The sequence below is a fragment of the Hemitrygon akajei genome, chromosome 21 (genome assembly GCF_048418815.1).
Source record: "Hemitrygon akajei chromosome 21, sHemAka1.3, whole genome shotgun sequence".
NCBI lineage: Eukaryota > Metazoa > Chordata > Chondrichthyes > Myliobatiformes > Dasyatidae > Hemitrygon > Hemitrygon akajei.
In genome coordinates, this window is record NC_133144.1 from 25030947 (window position 1) to 25051957 (window position 21011).

Genomic DNA, 21011 nt, shown 5'->3' on the forward strand with positions numbered 1-21011 from the left:
ACATTAGCCCTGTTTCTCTTTCCACAGTTGCTGCTTCACCTGCTAAGTGCTTACAGTACTTTCTATTTTTATTGAATTAAATTTGCTCTAATATTCGCAATTAATCCTATGAAATCTGCTTTCTCATGTGCATCCTAACCAGGTCCTTCTTTTTATTTGCAGCAGAAGAGGAGGTACTTGAATAATACCAACGAAAACCTGAACCAAGCAAGAGCCACACCACAAGAGTTTTCACCGTTTAGCTGCCTTACTCATGGTTGTGACCATTGAAAACATCTTAGCTGACAGGACCCAAGGCTGAGATTGACTGAACGGCCAGACGCAAATGTTTTGAGCTGAATTCTTGATGTTTTGCTTGTTTAGCCAAACTGTTTATTCCATTATCCTGAGATTTGCTGCAGGTGCCACTGTTTAACAGCCAACATGCTGTATGGCATTAAGAGTGTGGATAATTACACTTCTTTATGGATTTAGCCAAATCCTTGACATCTTGTCCGGCTTAATTCCTGAAGAACAAAGATCACCGTTAAGAATGCTGAACAGTGTGAAGCTGAATGAAATTTGTGTGTGTAGAATTGAACTGACTTTTTTCCCAGGGTTATGTTTTGATTTAATATCTGTTCAACAGTGTGATGTATACCCAGCCAGCTGTTGGCTACCTATAAAACATCTGATACCCCTTGCAATCATAATTAGTCATTCCAGTTGTTAAGCAGTGGCTTTGTTTGCTGCTAGGTTGTTAGAAAACCTTTACATTGTTTTAATCTCTACTTTGCAAGAATTTTTTTTCATAGTAATGCTCATTAACGGCTTACTAGACCAGTTACAAAATGCCATGTGATAATAGTATGTTTTCAGGGAAGAGGAAGATCTCTGATTGGCTACTTGACAAAGGAATAGAGTCACATTTAGCATATTAAATTATTCCTATTAATTTTCCATCTGTTAATTTATCTGGATGGAAAATCTAAAGCTGCTGTCTCCAGTTTCCTAGCTCGTGTTTCTTACAAGGTCTGGATTTCACTGATAGTACCACATGAATAGCCCTCGCTATTTAGTCTTCAAATAGACTGCACTACAAGACATCAGCACCTTTAGCTGGAGTAGGCTGCCCAGTCTTATGAGACCACTCTGCCATTTAAAAGTTCATGACTCTCTGAAAGTATTCCCTTTGGTTCTAAATACCGCACCAGGTGAAACAGCCTTTCAGCATCTTTTGGTAAAACCTTTTCAATTAAATCGTCTCTTGTTCTTTTTCTCTGTAATTCATAGATCCAAACTGCTCTCATTTTTTCATCCTAGGAATTAACCTTGTGAACTTTCTCTGAGCAGGCTTTTGTTTCCCCAAACAAGAAGACCAAATTTTTTGGTAGTACACCAGGCATTGTCTCACCCACATCGTGTCCAGTTGCAGCAGGATTACTTTTATTTCAAAAAATCGGTATGTATTTGCTCCGTAGTGCAGTGAAACTAAATCATATTCAAATCTTGTGATTTACATGCACAGGTTAATGCTTTCTCCTGTGTCGGAACTGTTTTACAAACTGGAAGAATTTTTGACTTAACATTTGTGGCTAGGGACCTTACCTCCCAAGAAATGACTAGAAATTCATAAGATAAAACCACAAGATATGAGCAGAATTGGGACATTCGACCCATTGTCTGCTCCACTTTTTATGCCTCTCAAAACCATTCTTATGCCTCCTCCCTGTGATCTCTGACACCCTGACTAGTGGTAGTCCTTCAGATTCAAAGAAGACACGCTGTTGTGCAGCTCATCTGTGATCACGGAGGTAGCTCTGCAGTCCCAGTCTGGAAGCGCAGAGTCTAGCACATGGGGGCACAGGAAGTCCATTGTTGTAATAATTGTGGCTGCTGTTCTGTGACACCACTCACGGTTTTCCATCAGTTTTTGGCAGCACCTGTCTTCAAAACTGGTGTAGGCATCATAGCACAGGGCTCACCAGCGGGTTCTGTCAGCAGCCACAGCTTCTAGTTCCCTTGGCTGGATGTCACAGTAGTGTAGGGTTTCCTTCACAGCATCTTTGTAGCGCTTGTATAGACGACCTTGAGGTCTCTTTCCAGTTCACCATAGAGCAGCTGGAGAGGCACTGCATCTGGGCTCTGATGATCAGGGACTCAATGCTGGTGGACTCCGCGCGATCCAAGACCTACAGGTTGGAGACACGGTCTTGCCAACAAATGCCAAGGATGGAGCAGAAATTTCTCCAGTTGTTTGATGTGTCGTCGGTACAGAGTCCAGGTCTCACATCCATATAGGAGAGAAGGGATGACCACAGCTCTGTAGACTTTCGGCTTTGTGGAGATGCAGACGTTGTGTTGATTGAACACTCTGGTACGCCACCTCCCCAGAGCCTGGCTGGCCTTGCTGATCCTGGAGTCAATTTCTTTGTCCAAAGACCCATCACTCGAGATGATGCTTCCCAAGTATTTGAAGCTGTTTACATTTGCCAGCTGGGTGTCATCAACAGTGAATTTTGGTTCTATGGGGTCAGTGTTTGGCACAGGCTGGTGAAGTACTTCAGTCTTGTTCAGGCTGATAGTCAGGCCAGAGGGCGTAGCAGCGTCTGAGAATTTGTTCAGCATCAACTGTAGATACTGTCTTTGTGTGCCAGGAGCGCACAGTCATCAGCAAAGAGGGTTTCTTGAAGGACTGTATGGAGGCACTTGGTCCGTACGTTCAAGCGGCGAAGGTCAAAGAGAGAGCCATCCAATTGGTACCTGATGTACACTCGCTCCTTCAGACCTTGGACAGCACGTGACAACGTGCAAGTGAAGAACAGATTGAACAGGACTGGGGCTAGTACACAGCCCTGCTTCACCCCATTGGACATGGCAAATGCAGCTGACGTATCACCACGGCAAAGGACCTGTCCTATCATTCCATTGAGGAGCAGCTGAATCATCTTTATGAATTTCCTTGGGCATCCATAACGTCTCAGGATGATCCAGAGAGCCTCCCTGTTTACAGTGTAAAATGACTTGTCAGGTCAATGAAGACAGAGTAAAGAGGCTTGTTCTGTTCGATGTACTTCTCCTGGACTTGCCACATGGCAGATATCATGTCTACTGTACTCCGTTCTGGCCGAAAGCCACACTGCGCTTCTGGGAGGTTCCTTTCCAAGACAGTGACAAGTCTGTTCAGAAGAATGCGGGCAAAAACTCTTGCCTGCGATGGACAGCAGTAAGATACCTCTGTAGTTCCGCAGTCTGATTTGCTTCCCTTGTTCTCGTAGACAGCCACGATGAGGGCATTGCGGAAGTCATCAGGTACCTCCTCTGTGATCCAGATGTCTTCCAGGATGTCTTGGTATGCCTGTAAGGCATTTAGGCCTAATGCTTTGTAGATCTTGGCAGGAATGCCATCCTGCCCTGTTGCTTTACTTGAGTTCATCTGCAAGATCGCTTTCTTGATCTCATCAGTAGAGGAGGGCAGGTCTAGGCCATCCAGGACTAGCTGCTGAGGATCTGCTGTTAGACATCAGGATCAACTGTGGACGGCCTATTGAGTAGGTTGGAAAAGTGTTCAGCCCAGCGGCTTTTCAGTCCTTCATGGTCTTTGATCAGGCTCAACACATCAGATGACAGACAGCAAGGGGGAGCATCCTGATTTAGAAGGACCATAAATTGATTTTATGGTGCTGAAGAACTTTCTGGTGGCATGTATGTCTGCATAGCGTTCCACCTGCTCAGCCTTTCTCTGCCACCACTCGTCCTGCTTTTCTCGCAGTTCCGCCTGTACTTTGGACTACAGGTGTTTAAACTTGTCTTTCTTTGAGACAGATGACGGGTCATTCTGCCAGTCTGCATAGGCCTTGTTCCTGGCCTGAAGGGCTGCTGAAATGGTCTCATGGTTTTCATCAAACCAGTCTTGATGCACTCGGGTTTTCAGGCCGAGTACAGTTGATGTAGTCTGCGTGATGACATCTTTGAGCTGTGTCCACTTTTCAGAACAGGTTCCCAGAAGCGGTGAATTGCCGGAGAGTTTTTCATTAAGTACATCTTGAAAACGTTGGACTTGACCTGGGTCTTGCAGTCTGCTGATGTTGAATGACACTCGGACAGTCTTTGGTTGATTACAATGCAAAGGGGCTATGTGCAGGTTGAGGACTGACCGAACCAGCCTGTGATCTGTCCAACACTCAGCACCTCGCATGGCCCGGGTGATGGTGACGTCTTGAAGGTCGCGCTGGCGTCTATGACATAGTCGAGTAGGTGCCAGTGTTTGGACCTGTGATGCATCCAGGTTGTTTTGTACTTGTTTGCAAGTCTGAACATCGTGTTAGTGATGCACAGGTTGTGCTCGGCACACTTGCTCAGAAGCAGCAGGCTGCTACTGTTTCGTTTTCCCACCCCATGTCTCCCAAGGACTCCATCCCAGTTGTCACTGTCTGTCCCCACCCTAGCATTGAAGTTGCCCAAGATGACGAGTTTGTCACTGGCAGGGGTTGTCCGAATAGTCTGGTCCAGGTCCTCATAGAAACTTTCCTTGTCTTCGTCTGGACTCACGAGAGTTGGTACATAGACACTGACAACGGTGATGTACCGGGACTTGCTGAGAGGAAAGCGGAACTTCATGATACGTTTATTTATTCCAGTGGGTAGAGTAGGGATGTTCTTCAGCAGAGCAGTTTTGATTGCAAAATCTACCCTGTGGATCCTGTCGTCAGTCTGTGGTTTCCCTTTCCAAAAGGACGTATATCCACTCACTGCTTCCTGTAATGAACCCTCGTCTGCAAGTCTGGTCTCACTGAGTGCAGCAATGTCAATGCTATAACGGTGAAGTTCAGCTGCTGTGAGTGCTGTTTGTCTTTCAGGCCTTGCCACTTTGTCGCTATCCAGGCTCCAAAGATGAGTTTCCTTCGATTTGTTTTTCTTGATGCATGTCGACTGCTAAGGAGATGATCTGCCAGGAGGGGCTATGAAATGTCTGTGGCATGTTGGATTAAAGAAAATCCCAGAGCATTCTACACATACAAAAACAGCAAAAGGATAACTAGGGAGATAGTAGGACCACTCAAAACTAAAGGAGGGAACATGTGCTTGGAGGCAGAAGGTGTGGGTGTGGTCCTTTTCATCAGTTTTTACCAAGGATAGTGAAGTCAGTATGGAGCATGCTAATATGCTGGGGAATTTTGGAGAAAATGAAAGGGGTAGTGTCAGGTCTCTAGGGCTTTTTCTAAGTGGCGGAATCTGAGGGGAGCCTTTATGGAAGATTATAAGATTATGAGGTACATAGATAGAGTAGATAGCTGCTATCTTTCTGCCCAGAGTCAAAATGTTTCTTACTAGAGGGCATACATTTAAGGTGAGGGGGGTAAGTTCAGCGGAGATGTATGGTAAAAGTTTTTTACAGTTGAATGGTGGTCATCAGGCATGCGCTTCCAGGGGTGTGAGTGGAGGCAAATATGATAGGGACATTTAAGATCTTGTTGGGGAAGGGGGGGAAGGATATGGACATAGTGTAAGCAGAAGAGATTATTTTAGCTAGTCTTATAATTCCTAGTGCAATTCATTTTTTACAACATCTTGAGCCAAAGGGCATGTTCCTGTGCTGTCTGTTCTATGTTCTATGTTCAGATCTGTACTAATTAACGAATTCTAACTGATATTTAAAATTAAATAAGCTTTGTACTAATCTAGCTAATTTACCTATCTGTGTGCAACTTTTGTTATCTAACAGTATCTTAGAATTAGCAAAACTTTGGGCTACAAACAATTCTCAGAACTCTTAATCAAGATTCAAGATTGTTTATTGTCATTCTTCAGTATACAAGTGAAAGGAGGACAAAAAGATTGTTACTCTGGGTCAGATAAAGCATCTAAAAATCACAATAAGTACAAAGAACACAATAAAAAGCACAAAATAAAGATAAAAGCAATCCAGATTGTATAAGAATTATGAAGAAACCGTCCGAATGTTTGTTTTGTAGATACTATAAATCTCTCCCAGTGTATCCTTGGTGTTAGCATTCAGGAGGGAAGGTAGTCTGTCCAGCATTTAATTGTAGAATGTTCAATTGTCCCAGATCAGTGACTGCTAACTACAGATGAGTTTGTACATCAGCCTTTGTTAATATACACACATAGTCTACTTCCTTTGGATTTCCCTGACAGCAAGTTCCTATTTGTGCAAAATAGAGTCGTTCCATTGCGTTGAGGCACCAATTTAAGCATGTTTAGCCACATTTCAGTGAAAACCAGAATGTGGCAGTTTCTTATCTCTCGCTCTCTCTCTGTTCAGTCTCAGTGAACTCATTTTGCTTTCTAGCGAGCTGATGTGGCCATGAAAACTCCCAGCCTCATCGGATTAACTTTTCGCCTAGTTATTGCCCAGCTCTTTTGCCATGTTTCTGTCTCTTCTTGCACTGCTGGTGTCGGCTGCTCCCTCGGATGATGCCCCGTCACTGGGCGTGGTCTCCAAAGAATACCTGATCCGCTCTGCATCAATATTAGCTCTGTAGCCGCCGGATTAAAGGTAATTTTGTCAAATAGTAGTGTCTATACTTAAAAAGAACAGTTCTGTTCAGAGGAAGATTGTTGAGGGCAGTTTCTTTAGTCCAGACGTTCTGTGGTCTGGTATCAGTTAGGACTCAAGGGTGCCAGACTGGAGAGCTTCAACCTGTATAAGCAATTAGCATACAGCAGTAGGTAAGTTTCCATGAGGCTTTATCTATATAAGCCAGACAATAAGTTCTCAAAATTCTAAATTGATACTTTGCTGTCAGTATGCCATGGATTTGAGTTTACTCTTCAAATATTTCCATGGCCCCTCATTTAAGCTACAACCAAGATCAAGACAAGAGAAAAAGGGAATGTCATTGAAATAAGTCACACATCATATCATTTAACATCATATCAAAAATAGTGTTTCATTAAATGAAGAAAACATTACCAGTGTGAGCTTTCACTGCTACTGATAGTGAGAAGTAATCTGGAAGTAGTTAATGCCTTGCAAGACTTTGGGTTGGAAGTTATGCACTGCAGTGTGTTTATGTGCGACTTAAGGATTATCTAGCCCTGTGTTACTGTGCGATTCAGATTCATTTATTTATTGCATGCATGTTGAAACACAGTGAAATGGATCTTTTGGTTAACAACCAATACAGCTTAAGGATGTGCTGGCGGCAGCTCACAAGTGTTGTCACACATTCTGACTCCCATTCAGGTTGTTTGCACATGCATTATACAGTAGATTTCTGTACATTTGACCCTAGTTTTTAATGCATGTTAACCAAATGCACATGGATGTATCAGGCATCCATAATGCCTCTTTGCACATTTAAATATCACTTACGTGATGTTTCTTGTGCATTCAGAACCTATGACCGATGCCAAATGTGCTGGAAAACCTCTGTAGGTCAGGCAGCATCTGTGGAGAGAGAAACAGGAAGCATTCATTGGGATTGTTTCTCTCTCCATGGCGGCTGGCTGACCTGCTGAGCTTTTGTCAGCATTTTCTGATTTTATTTCAGGTTTCCAGAATCCACAGTTTTAAAATGTTCACACATGAATAAAGCACGTTGAATCCAGAGTTAATTGTAGGGTAGAGGCCTAATTTAGAGGTATTTAAAGGGAGCACAATTCCACTTGGGCCAACGCTATGGTAATACTGGAGTCCTTTATCTTGTGCTGGGTAGTTTCTCTTTTAAATAGTTTCCTTGGTATTTGTTCCCTTGTTGTCAATGGTCTTCTAAAAGCAGATTATGGACCCAGTTGTCATCCCATCACTTCTACTACACCCAGCATTCACTGGCATCCTTTTCACTTACAATCCGTCACCTCCATCGCCAAACCAAGTTTATTGTCATATACACTAGCATGTAGAGGGGCAGGTACAATGAATAATTTGCATGTAGGAGCATCATTGGCGCCAAAGTAGCCACTGAGTGTACATTCATGATATTTTGTGGCTGTAGTCCATCCAATTTAAGGTTCGACCTGTCCAGCATTCATAGATTCTCGTCTGTGCACTGCTGTTGTAACACATGGTTATTTAAGTTAACGTTGCCTTTCTATCAGCTTGAGGCAGTCTTGGCATCCTTCTCTGCCCTCTCTCATTAACAAGGCATTTTTGCCTGCTGAATGGCTGCTCATTGGAATTTTTTTGTTTTTCGCACCTCTTTCTGTAAATCCCAAAGGCTATTGTCCATAAAAATCCCTGCTTCTTAATTCAAATATCTAATCAGGCAATCATGTGGCAGCAACTCAATGCATGCAGACATGGTCAAGAGGTTCAGCTGATGTTCAGACCAAACATCAAAATGGGTAAGAAATGTGATCTAAGTGAATTTGACCATGAAATGATTGTTGGTGCCAGACGGGGTGATATGAGTATCTCAGAAGTAGCTGAGATCACCTGGGATTAGGTGTACCTAATAATATGGCTACTGATTGTAGATTCAGAGTATACATAGGATATAAGTTATACCCAAGTTATACAATACCATGAAGAAGAGAATGACAGTTCAAACAAGATATTAGTACAAAAAACTCAAGTCCATGGTGACACAAGAGATGGTCTGTAAATGTACTGTTGCTGAACGAGGCTGAAGTTTGTGCAGGTTGATTCAAGAAACTGATACTTGTAGAAAAGTAGCTGTACTTAAAGTACTTAAACTGGAGGTGTAGGACCTCAGGCTTCTGTATCTCCTTCCTGATGGTAGTGGCAACTAGAAGGCATGACCTGTACAGTGGAGATGCTTTATTGAGGCAGTGCGACCTGCAGATGCTGTCAATAGAGGTGAGGGATGTACCCAAGCCTCTTGCGATCCTGTGCATTTGGAATTTCCGAACCAAGCCATGATCCCATTGCCTTTTTTTGCCAGTTCTCCCACTATTGGTCCCAAACCTGGACCTGATGTTCCCCACTCCCCTCACTCTCTTTTGCCTCCTTTTTTTCTCTCCGCCCCCTCTCCTTGTGGCACAGCAGATGCAAGAAGGGGCCACCTTTGAACCAATTGTGCATGATCTCCTGAGCGGTAGAATTTCACTGATCCTCTGTCCCACTCAACTCCTCTTTAACATAGCATCCTTGCTTAAAAAAACTCCAAGCAGGTCAGCTAACTGCAGTCAGTGGCTCAACCAGCGTGAGCAAATCTGAAATCAGCTTAGCATGGTTGGCTCATCCGTGATCCATTGTAGTTGCTTTCTAGTGATGCTCCTATCAAGAAAAGTTGATACATAAACTGCACTAGCAATTTTGTCGAACTATAAATGGCAAATTTTGGACAACAGCACTTGCAGCTGTACCACATGAATCATACAATACTGGCTCTGCACCATGTGACTTGGATCAGTGTATTGCTCATAGAACAGAAGATGGATGTGGCGGCTCACGAGGGTGCCACTTTGGCCATTATGCTTGTCCTGGCTCCTTGACAGCACCATCCAATTACGAATCCCACTCCTTTGTCCCTTTCAGCCTTGTTAATTTCCCTTTGATGTCAATGTATCACACAATCCGTCTTGGAGTGCCTTTGCAGTGTGCAATGCAGGACTGGCCCACTTAATGACTCATTGTTTTTCTGCAAACTTTTATTTCATTGAATGCTGTAATTAAATAATGATATAATTAGGTAATTGAATAGGCAGTTTAAAAATTACAAAAGATCTCTAATGAACAATGTGGTGTAATAAGCTCTTTGGATGCCTAAAATTCTGGAGTTTGGACAATAGACCTGGATTATCATAGTGATCAAAGCACTGGATGCCAATAAGGCTGACATAAAATAGGATCTGGAAAATGAAACAAGTTGCACACTGCTTTCCTGGGAGTTTAGGTTAAATTGCACTTGGAAACAAGTACCTGGAAGTTCATCTCTGGTTGGTATAGCTGAGTGCAGTAGCATCACCCTCTGAAATTCAGGGGGTAAATGACATTACAAAAGACTCTAGCAAATTTTTACTGATGTACTAGTATATGTATTTTTTTATGTATTTGTTCTGTATTGCTGCTGCAAAACAAGAAATTTCATGACATATGTCAGTAATATTAAACCTGATTCTGATACCTCAGGTGGGGCTTGCAGAGAAGGGCAACATTTACAGAATTACACCATATATGATTTAGGTTCTTACTGTGGCCAACCTTCAAACCTTGCTTTGTTCCCACTTCAGCAGATGCAGTCAAGAAGAAGGTGAAACTCTGCCAACTGGTGATCATTTTCCAGCCTGTCTTTATCCATATTTTTGGTCATCTATTACTCTATTGCATTGGATTCGGGTTCCTCCCACCAGTTCCATTTGGGCAGCAAAGAACCATAGGAGCTGGGGTTGTCTCATTTATACAGTGGAGGGAGTCCTCTGCAGTTGAGAGGCGGAGAGTGGTTTTCATATTGAGAATCAGAATCAGGTTTATTATCACTGACAAATGTTCAAAGGTTCAAATTAATGTCAGAGAAATGTATACAATATACATCCTGAAATGCTTTTTCTTCTCCAAACATCCATGAGAACAAATGTTCCAAAGAATGAACAACAGTTAACCATAAGAACCCCAAAGTCCCCCCCAGCTACCCCCTCCCGTGTGTAAGTGGCAGGACGCAACGATCCCCCTCCCCCCAGCAAAAAAAAGCACATCTGCTACTTGAGCACAAGCATGGGCTAGGCAATAGCAAAGACACAGACCTTGCAGTTACCCCAAAGACGATTCATTTCTTCCGGCATTCAGCAACCCACAGGTTCTCTCTCTCCCTAATAAGGGAAAGGGAGGCGTCCCCCATTTTCACAGCGAGCAGGAGAGATAACAACAACCCACTGGTTTACAATGTTAAAAAGTCTGCTTCGTTGCTTTTTACGAGCTCTGTGCCTGAAGATCACAAAGATCTCGGGTCTTCGGGCGCACAGTGAAAGACTTTCCAGCTTTTCCGACAACACGAGTCTCCTACCGCGACACCGACCCTCGAACCGCCCATCTCCAGAGCCCCGAGATCTTAGGCTTTCGAATTTGAGCCGGAGTCTCAGGCCGAACCCTCGCCATGCCGAAAGACAACGGCCAGTCCTGAAACCCCAAGAATGGGTCCCATTCCCGCAAAGGACACAAGTCTGTGTGTAACTCCAGGTCAGGGTCTTCAAAAGAACCCTAAAAGTGAAAAATAAAAGATATAAATAGAGCTGTTTCCAAAGATGCAAGCAAAGGAGTCGCCGTTTTAGCCATATATTCTGAAATTTGTTGTTTTTGTGGCAGCTCTACAGTGTAATGCATTAAAATACTGTTCGTAATGATAAGAAAGGTATAAAAATATAAATAATTATTGTAAAAGGAGAGCAAAATAGTGAGGCAGTGTTCATGGACCGTTCAGAAATCTGATGGCAGAGAAGAAGAAGCTGTTCCTATAAAGTTGATAATATGCTGGGGGATTCTACTGTTTAGAATAATACCAGTTCTTTTCCTGGCTTCTTCAGCTGTGAGTCCTTCATTCCTGATTTCAGTAATCCATTGCTCTTGACTTCAATGTCTTGAGGAGTGAGGTGCAGTGAGAGGAAGATGAGAGGAGCCTTACCATAAATGATGCTCTGGCATCTCATAGTGTGTAAGTGGATTGCTTCCTTTTGGAAAGCAAAGTGGGGTTTGTACTTCCCCCATGTTGTTTCTCAGGCAGTCAGAAGGTGGTGAGTATATCTGCCAGAGTAAGTGGTCGTGAAAGGTACAATAACGACATTTAAAATACACTTGGACACGTACATGGATAGGTCAGGTTTGGAGGGAAATGGGTCAGATGTGGTCAGAGCATGAAGGGATACAGGGAGAAGGCAGGAGATTGGAACATTGGATCATCCATGAAGGAATGGCAGAGCAGACTCAATGGGCCAAATGACCTAATTCTGCCCCTGTATCTTATGGTCTTAAATCAGACTAGCTTACTTACAGAAATAGCACAGTAACAGGCCCTTCGAGCCCAATGAACCCTAGCTGCCCATTTACATCCATGTGACCAATTAACCTACTGAACTGTACATCTGGAATGTGGGAGGAAACTGGAGCACCCAGAAGCCACTCACGTGGTCACAGGAAGAACACATAAACTCCTTACAGACGGTGGTGGCATTGAAAGCGCTGGTGCTGTAATAACATTGCGCTAACCGCTGTGTTTCTATGGTGCCCCTCTTGGTCAGCATGGTCTAGTTGAGCCCAAGGCCCTGGTTCTGTTCTGTATTTATGACTCCATGCCCTTTACCTTGAAATTACTTTACTTCTATTGTTTATTATATATATATATATATATATCAATGGTTTGGATACAAATTTAGATGGGCAAGTTTCTGAATGGCACCAAGAGCGGCGAAGTTGTGGACAATGTAAAAGACTATCAAAAGCAACACCAGTACTGTATACGGACCAGTTACAGATCCAGGCAGAAAAATATCAGATGGAGTTATATCCAGGTGTTGGACTTCGGGTGATCAAATGAAAGGAGAAAATACACAGTTTGTGTTAGGCCCTTTACGAGCATTGAGGTGAAGAGAGTTCTTAGGGTCCAGGTCCATAGTTCACTGAAAGTGATTATGCAAGTAGGTAAGAGAGTGAGTAAAGAATGCACATGACTTGCTTGCCTTCATTGGTTGTGGTGTTGAGTATAAGAAAGTTATGATGCAGCTCTATAAAACTTCATTCGGACCACACTTGGGGCACTGGGTGTAGTTCTTGTCACCCTAATAGATTGGCAGGAGGAACATGCAGACTGTGGAAAGGAAGCAAAAGAGGGTTAAAAAACTTAAAGAGGGTTAAAAACTTAAAGAAAGTTTCCACATGCTGGCTGTTCTCCCTAGAGTGTTGGAGGCTGAGTAGTTGCTATTACGAGGGAGAAGGTGCTTGGAAAGATGAAAGGTCAGAAGGTAGATAATTCACCTGGATCAGATGGACTACACCCCTGGGTTCTGAAAGAGGTAGCTGAAGAGATTGTGGAGACATTATTAGTGAGCTCTCAAGAATCAGGAGGTTCTGGAATCACCCCGGACTGACTGGAAAATCACTATGTCACTATTCTTTAAGAAGGTATGGAGGCAAAAGATTCAATATTCAAAGATCAAAAGTACATTTATTATCAAATAATCTGTAAGTGATAAAACCTTAAGATTTGTTTGTTTACAGGTAGCCACAAAGCAAGACTCCCAGTTAAAGAGAAAAAAAGAATAAAAGTGAAAGACCATCAGGCAATGCACAAGAGAAAGGGGGGAAAACACAAACAATGTAAACAATTGAAGTGAACAACAACATTCTGACCCAAATTGAGTCCTCAGATCAGAAACCCGGAGTAGGCCCAAAGCCTCACTTAGCAGTTCATCATATTAGTGAGCATGGAGCACAGCAGCTGGGGGCAGTCTTCATAGCCTCAGCACCATGGAGAGAGAAGTGACCATTGCAGAGAGCAGCAAAATCTGCTCTCGCCTCAGATCCCAACACCCTGCCTTTTCAGTCTATCTGGGCCGGGGTTTAAGTTGACCCAACGACAGAACAGTGAAAGACTCTGGCGAGAGGAGTGCACATCGCGGAGAGTGGTCGAAATCAGTTCTTGCCTCCGGTCCGGGCCAACATTTAAGTTGTCCAAACAGCAAATCACACCTTGCATAGGTGCTCAGGGCCTAGACCACATCACCAAGTGACTCACTGTGGGTCCTGATTTCACCACCCAGACTGAAGCCACTCTCAAGCTGTTCAGATCAGCTTGGCGCCCAGACTGATCCAATCTCGCACCTGGGCCAGTTGCACGGGCATCAGAACTCCACTGCTCCAACATCTCCCTCTCCAGATAGCTCACTCCAGCTTCATTGATTCTGCAACTCACCAAACCAGCTCATCCCCTGAACTCGCCTTACCAATGCTCGCCTCATCACTGTTTACGGCGATAATTTAGCACAGTTTAGGAAGAAAATTATATGCTGGTTACCAGACTTTAGCAGGTCAAAGTAATTGTATTATCAAAGTACAGTGTATATGTATCATGATATGTAACCCTGTGATTCTTTTTCTTGTGGGCATACTCAATAAATCCAAGAAGCACCACACAGACCACACCACACACCACCCAACAGATTGATAAACAATCACTGTGCAAAAAACAGAAAAAATAAATAATAATAATAGTAAATAAATAAGCAATAAATATTGAGAACATGAGATGTAGAGCCCTTGAAAATGACTGTAGGTTGTGGGAACAGTTCTGTAATGGGGCGAGTGAAGCTGAGTGAATTTAACCTTTCTGTTTCAAGAGCCTAATAGTTGAGGGGTAATAACTGTTCCTGTACCGAGCAATGCGGGTCCTGCGACTCCTGTACCTTCTTCCTGATGTGCCTAGAGAAAAGAGTACATGGCCTGGGTGGTAGGAGCCCTTGGTGATGGCTGCTGCTTTCCTGCAACAGTACTCTGTCTAGATGTGCTCAATGGTGGGCAGGGTTTTACCTGTGAGGGATTGGGCCATATCCATTACTTTTTGAGGATTTTCCATTCATGGGCATTGGTGCTTCCTCACATGCTGTGATAATGCAGTCAATATACTCTCCACCCCACATCTACAGAAGTTTGTCAAAGTTTTAGATCTTATGCCAAATCTTCATATGCATCGAAGGAAGTAGAGGTGCTGCTGTACATTCTTCGTAATTGCAATTATGTGCTGCACCCAGGACAGATTCACTGAAATGATGACACTGAGAAATTAAAAATTGCTGACCCTCCAGACCTCAGATTTCCCTGATGAGGACTGGCTCATGAACCTCTGGTTTCCTTCTCCTGAAGTCAATAATCAGCTCCTTGGTCTTGCTGACATTGAGTGAGAGGTTGTTGTTGTGGCACCACTCAGCCAGGTTTTCAATCTCCCTCCTATATGCTGATCTGTCACCTCCTTTGATTTGGCCTATGACTGTGATATCGCCAGCAAACTTTTAAATATGGCATCGGAGCTGTGTTTGCCCTCACAGTCATAAGTATAAAGCAAGATGTTAGAGTCCATTATTAAGGATGAGATTTCAGGGTACTCGGAGACACACAATAAAATAGACAAAATCAATGTGGTTTCCTTAAAGTGAATCATACCTGGCAAATCAGTTGGAATTCTTTGAAAAGATAACAAGCAGGATATATGTACAAAGGAGAGTTGGTGGATATTGTTTACCTACAGTTTCAGATGTCCTTTGGCAATGTGGTGCAGTGAGGCTGCTAAACAACATAAGAGCTAATGGTATCACAGGAAAGATATTCGAATGGACAGAGGAGTGGCTGACTGGCAGGACGAGTAAAGGGGGCCTTTTCTGGTTGTCTGCCAGTAACGAGTGGAGTTCCGTAAGGGTCATTGTTTGGTCTGTTCTTTTTCAGGTTGTATGTTACTGACCTGGATGATAAAAGTAATGGCTTTGTGGCCAAAATTGCGAGGAGGTCCAGGTGCAGTTCCCAACCTGAAACATTGACTGCCCATTTCCCTTAGAAGGTGCCCATGGAGTTCCCCACAGTTATAACACACACCTCGTCTCACGGGACCCCGGCCTCCCATGGGCCTCTGTGCAGTCCGTCCCTTCAGGGAGGGACCTTCTCTGCCAGTCCCCTCACGCGGAGGGACCTCACCTGCCGCGACCCCCTTCACTATTTCCCGATTGGAGCTGGCCCCAGTCATTTCACTACAAGGAGGTACTACAGAAGACTGCACCATACTAACGGAGCCCTCTTCCGACTCTAATGCGTCCCCCTCTTCCCTCACCTCTCTGAGCAACTAAACAAAGGATGGGGGGCCCCGCGATCTATGGGACTGCCGGAGACTCATAACAGTCACATCATTCCTCTGTGTGCCCCAGGCGACCTGGTCTATCCTTATCCGATTCACCTCAATCTCCGAAATGAACCCCCGTCGCCTCAAACAATTTAGCCTTCGCTCCACCTGGAAAAGATACTCGGACAGCTTTTCCCCTTCCTCATGACGCAGGTTCTGAAGCCTCCCTAAAAGCTCCACCGGGCCCCCCGTCAGACCAAAAGCCTCCTCCAATGCTTCTAGATACTCCATCCGAGAAGCCAAAAAGGCTACCTCTCACGCCTTTCACTACTTCAGCTGAGAGACATGTTCTATCCAGGTCTTATGATCATTCTCCCCTTCGGGGCTGGGAGTCCTCCCTGAGAAAACTCTTAACTTCTGACGTGGACCCACCGCCTAGTTCACCAAGGAGTTATTGGTGATGCCAACTCCGAGCCTTCACCTTCTGTGGGAGAAGGGAACCAATTAAATTTTCCAAATCTGACCATTCCTTTCCTTCATCCTTCAAAAAAGATAGGACCTGCTCTCAAAAATCTCCGCCCCCAGCGTCAGGCAACTCCTCTGGCGTCCCATCAGACCCTTCAGACCTTTCCTCTGTGACAATGTGCACGCCCCTTAGCCCCGCCTCACCAAGGTCACCGATACACAGCGGCAGTCCCACTGCCGTGATGTCAGCACTAGTCTGCACTAACACAAAGCCTAAGCCCCACATTTTACCAATCTTTCTACCTATGATTTCGACCTTACCAGTAGCTCTAACCGTGCTCAAACACCTTCGTTCAAGGTACGCATATCCACCCCACTTAATACGCAGGCATGATTAATCGGTACTCCCTTGATCTCACACCAGAGTTCAATCTTAACCGAATCCATCTCCCCTCATTTAAACCAGGGTGAATTACACTGTATCTGACAAATTCAAATCCCAGATGAGCTCCCAATTTACCCTCGTTCGCCTAGGGTAAACCGCCATCGACCCTGCCAACAATGCAATCACTTCGGTGTGGATATGGTGTGATGCACCCCAGTACAAGCTCGCAACACAAAATATCAAACAATACACCAAAGGCGAGTAAATAATTACAACTTTATAATGATTTCTTAGTGATGGGTTAGCAGAAACAGGTAAAATAATGGTGCCAAATCAGTAAGTTTATCAGTTTTGTGCACATAATATTTTAATATGTTGGAGCTCACACCTCCGGTTCCATCCACAACAACCTTCTGAGCCTTCGGCCACCATCTGAACTGCCAACATCCAGTATCTGCCACCCTGGATCCGCTGTCCGCTCCTCACACGTCCGTCCTCTTCGCTCGCCTCCCGAAAAAGACCGCAAACTCCAGCTCAGCTCACACATTCAAGATAGCATAACAACTTTCCATTGGTTAGTTCCCCCCTTATCTGCCAAACATTCCCCCCTTATAACCCAAACATTCCAGCTACAGAAACCCATTACAGCATTAAGTAACATTACAGAGATGCCGTTTCATTATAACAATACAGAGAAGCCATGTTGTAGCCTTAACAGTTGACATCATAGTTAATAGTACTGAGAACCCTACACAAGCAACTTGTTGGCTGCTCTTGCCGTCATGTTACTCTTTGTCTGTAAGACTGAAGGGAATTTAGGCACACATCAGTTGAAAGAAAGAGGTTATATAAGGCATGGAGGTTGCTCTCATTCCCAGAGTATGTACTGCCCATGACAAAGACTGTTATGGAAACTGCCCCTCTCCTTAAAGGGCTCCAGATATCCTTTATCAGAGAAACTCAAGTCATCTTGTATCTGTGGAAAAAGAAACAGTCAACATTTTTGGTCTCGAAAGTCACAGACCCACAATGTTGAATGCTTCTGTCTCTACAGATGCTGCCTGACTTGCTGAGTTTATCGAAAATGTTATGTTTTTATTTCAGATTTCTTGCATCTGCAGTTTTTTTTAAAGATTAGCTTCTTTTGTCACATGTACATTGAAACATCAAAAAACACAGTGAAACGTGTTTGCATCACTCACTAAAACTGTCCAAGATGTGCTGGGGACAGCCTGTAAGTGCCACCATACTTCTGGCATCAACATAGCATGTTTTCTTTGGGTTGTTTTTCTTTTCACAACATGTCCCTGATAGCAAACGCTGCATCACTTTCCGTGAAAGTTCTAGCAACAGCTCATGAAGAGAAAGATAGACAAGTTAAAGAAAATAAATGCAGAGCGATACACGAAAATACATTGGCACTTTACCGAGAATGACAATGATAGGCTGTCAGCACAAATAATGTCCCACCGAGACTCAGAACCCTTCAACTAGACAGACGGAACGTCTGTTGCATTTTTCTCCCCTGATGTAGACTGCAATTACCCAATATCTGTACAAATTCCACTTGTAACGTTTATGTAAATTGCTGCTCTGCCATTTTGTACATAGCAAGGTGAAGCTGTCACCAGTTGGCAGTCTGTGAGAGATAAAATTAGAAATTCACAATGGATAAAAACAGATGAAGCAGGGAGATGAGATTGAGTGAAGAGCTTCATTTGATTTAAATTGCTAGGTATCATGATGATAAGGGCAGACAGAGGAGATGGTTCAAGAAAAGCATTGAGACAGTGACAACAATGAGGGAGATGTTTCATTGAAAAGATCAAGTGATTCAGCTACTGCGTTAGGAGATTCAGCCCAGAACCAGGAGCAATGAATGTTGATTTATCTAGCACCTTGCCCCAGAATACGTAACAGTCAGTGATGTATTTTACTGGGGTACTCACATGTTGAACTTGCACCTCTGGTCATTTGAGTTTAATTGATATTGTTGAGGGATAAGTATTCCCCAAGATAATGGACACCCCCTTCATATGTATACATGCATGCACACAGACAGTATACACACACAGACATGCCTTCACGCACACATGCACATACATACATACAAATACAAAGAACACCCCCTCTTCACCATTCCCCATTAACATTTCCTTCCCCCACCTTATCTACTTACCTCCCCATCACCTCCCTCTGATGTTCCTCCTGCTTCCTTTTCTTCCATGGTCTTCTACCCTCTCTGATGAGATTTCACCCTCTCTAGCCCGTTATCTATTTCACCAATCAAATTCCCAGCTCTTTACTTCACTCCCTCCCCAACTCCTGGTTTCACTTATCACCTACCACTGTGTACTTCTTCCTCCCCTCGCTCCACCTTCTTACTCTGATTTCTCATCTTTTGTCCAGTCCTGACGAGGTATCTCGGCACCGGAACATCGACTGTTTACTCTTTTCCATTGATGCTGCCTGGCCTGCTAAGCTTTTCCAGCACTTTATGTGCGTTGCTTTGATTTCCAGCATCTGCATGTTTTCTCTTGTTTTTTAAACTCTGCAGGTGCCAGAAATCTGGAGCAAAATGCTCAACACACAAAATGCTGGAGAAACTCTGCAAGTCAGGTAGAATCTGTGGTGGGGAGTAAGGCATTATTTGAACATTTTGGGCTGAGACCCTTATCAGGACTGGAAAGGAAGGGGGCAGAATCCAAAATAAGAAGGTGGTGGGGTTAGGGTAAGCTGGCAGATGATAGGTGAGTCCAGATGGGTGGGTAGGGGAAAGGGTATGTATTAAGAAGAATGGAGAAGATAGGTGCAAGAGGTAAAGGGCTGAAGCAGAAGGCAACCAGAACGGGAACGAGAAAAGTTAAGGATGGAAGGGGTAAAGTTATTGGAAGTTTGAGAAATCAGTCTTCAAGCCATCTATTTGGAGATTACCCAGGTGGAATATTAGGTGTTTCTCCTCCACACTGAGTTTGGCCTCATCATGGCAGTAGAGGAGGCCACGGACAGACATGTTAGATTGGCACTGGGAAACCAAATTGAAGTGGGCAGCCACTGGGAGATCCTGGCTTTCAATTCTGGAAATTTGAGCTGTATCATGAGCAAGCAGATAGCACCTTGTCTTAAAGATTTCACATCCGCCAATGCAGCAGTCTCACACTGCAGTACAGTGGAGGGCAGTACAGACTTTATGCTCAAGTCTATGATAGTAAAACAAAAAGGAAATTTCGGAAGGATCAGAGTACCAATGTGAGCCTCAGACAATGCAATATGTTCCAGTAGAGTAAAGGGAAAGAACATTTCAGGTTGTGTTACCATCACTTGGGGGATAAAGCCTGCAACTTCCTAAGCACTCATTTGCTCCAACTCCAAGCATAGTGACTGCCATGTGTACCCTCTTCAAATTTCACTGCTCTTATTCCACTGGGAGAATGTGAGGGCACCTCCAAAATACTGTCCGGCAAGTACTATATCAACAAAAGAGTGACCATCTTTGTCTCTGGAGTACCATTATATCACACACAATCAAGGCATGGAAATGGATTGCTGTTCTCTCACTGCTGCATTCAGGCCAGCATTTATTACTCATTCCTAGTTGCCATGGAGATGGTTTTAAGTTGCTTTGTTGAACTGTTACTGACCACCTGCTGCCATAATGCTGCTGGGGAGAGAGGTGGCAATGATGAAAGAACAGAAATTTAATTCCATGGCAGGGTGGTGCGTGGCATGGAGGGAATCTGTAGGTGCTGGTGGTCCCACATGCTTCCAGATGGAGGAGATCATTGTGTGGATATCAGATCAGACAAGCGTTTTTGTTTTGATGGATCACAGTTGCAGAAGAAATGAATGTTTACGGTGGTGGGATTAGGTGCCAATGAAGCAGATTGCATTGCCCCGGATGGTATTGAGTGTCTTGAGTGTAGTTAGAGCTGCCTTTGTCCAGGCAAGTGATGAGGATTCCTTCACTATCCTAATTTAGGTTTCATTGAGTGTGGAAAATCTCTGAGATGTCAGATTCAAATTCATTTACTTATCACATATACATCAAAAAATACAGTGAATTGTGTCATCTGTGCTAATAACCTAGGGGTGTGTTGTGTGTAGCCCGTAAGTGTTGCTGCATGCTCGGATGCCAGGATAGCATGCCACAATGTACAACAGAACAGAAGCAACAACAACAATAGGCAATAGACAATAGGTGTGGGAGTAGGCCATTTGGCCCTTCAAGCCAGCACCGCCATTCAATGTGATCATGGCTGATCATCCACAATCAGTACCCTGTTCCTGCCTTCTCCCCATATCCCTCGACTCCACTATCTTTAAGAGCTCTATCGAACTCTTTCTTGAAAGCATCCAGAGAATTGGCCTCCACTGCCTTCTGAGGCAGAGCATTCCATAGATCCACAACTCTCTGGGTGAAATAGTTTTTCCTGAACTCTGTT

General features: G+C 43.9%; 1 protein-coding gene across 3 annotated transcripts in view; it reads left to right on the forward strand.

Moving 5' to 3' along the window:
• The window catches only part of cd276 (CD276 molecule), a 455194-nt gene extending 449531 nt beyond the window's left edge, over positions 1–5663 (forward strand). For 2 of the 3 annotated variants that reach the window (XM_073025041.1, XM_073025038.1), the window contains one exon: positions 163–5663. In XM_073025041.1, coding sequence (XP_072881142.1) covers positions 163–185 — 23 coding nt within the window. In that variant the 3' untranslated portion in view covers positions 186–5663. The remainder of the gene's footprint in view (positions 1–162) is intronic. The other variant, XM_073025039.1, reaches the window with a different exon arrangement.
• Positions 5664–21011: the final 15348 nt, after the last annotated feature.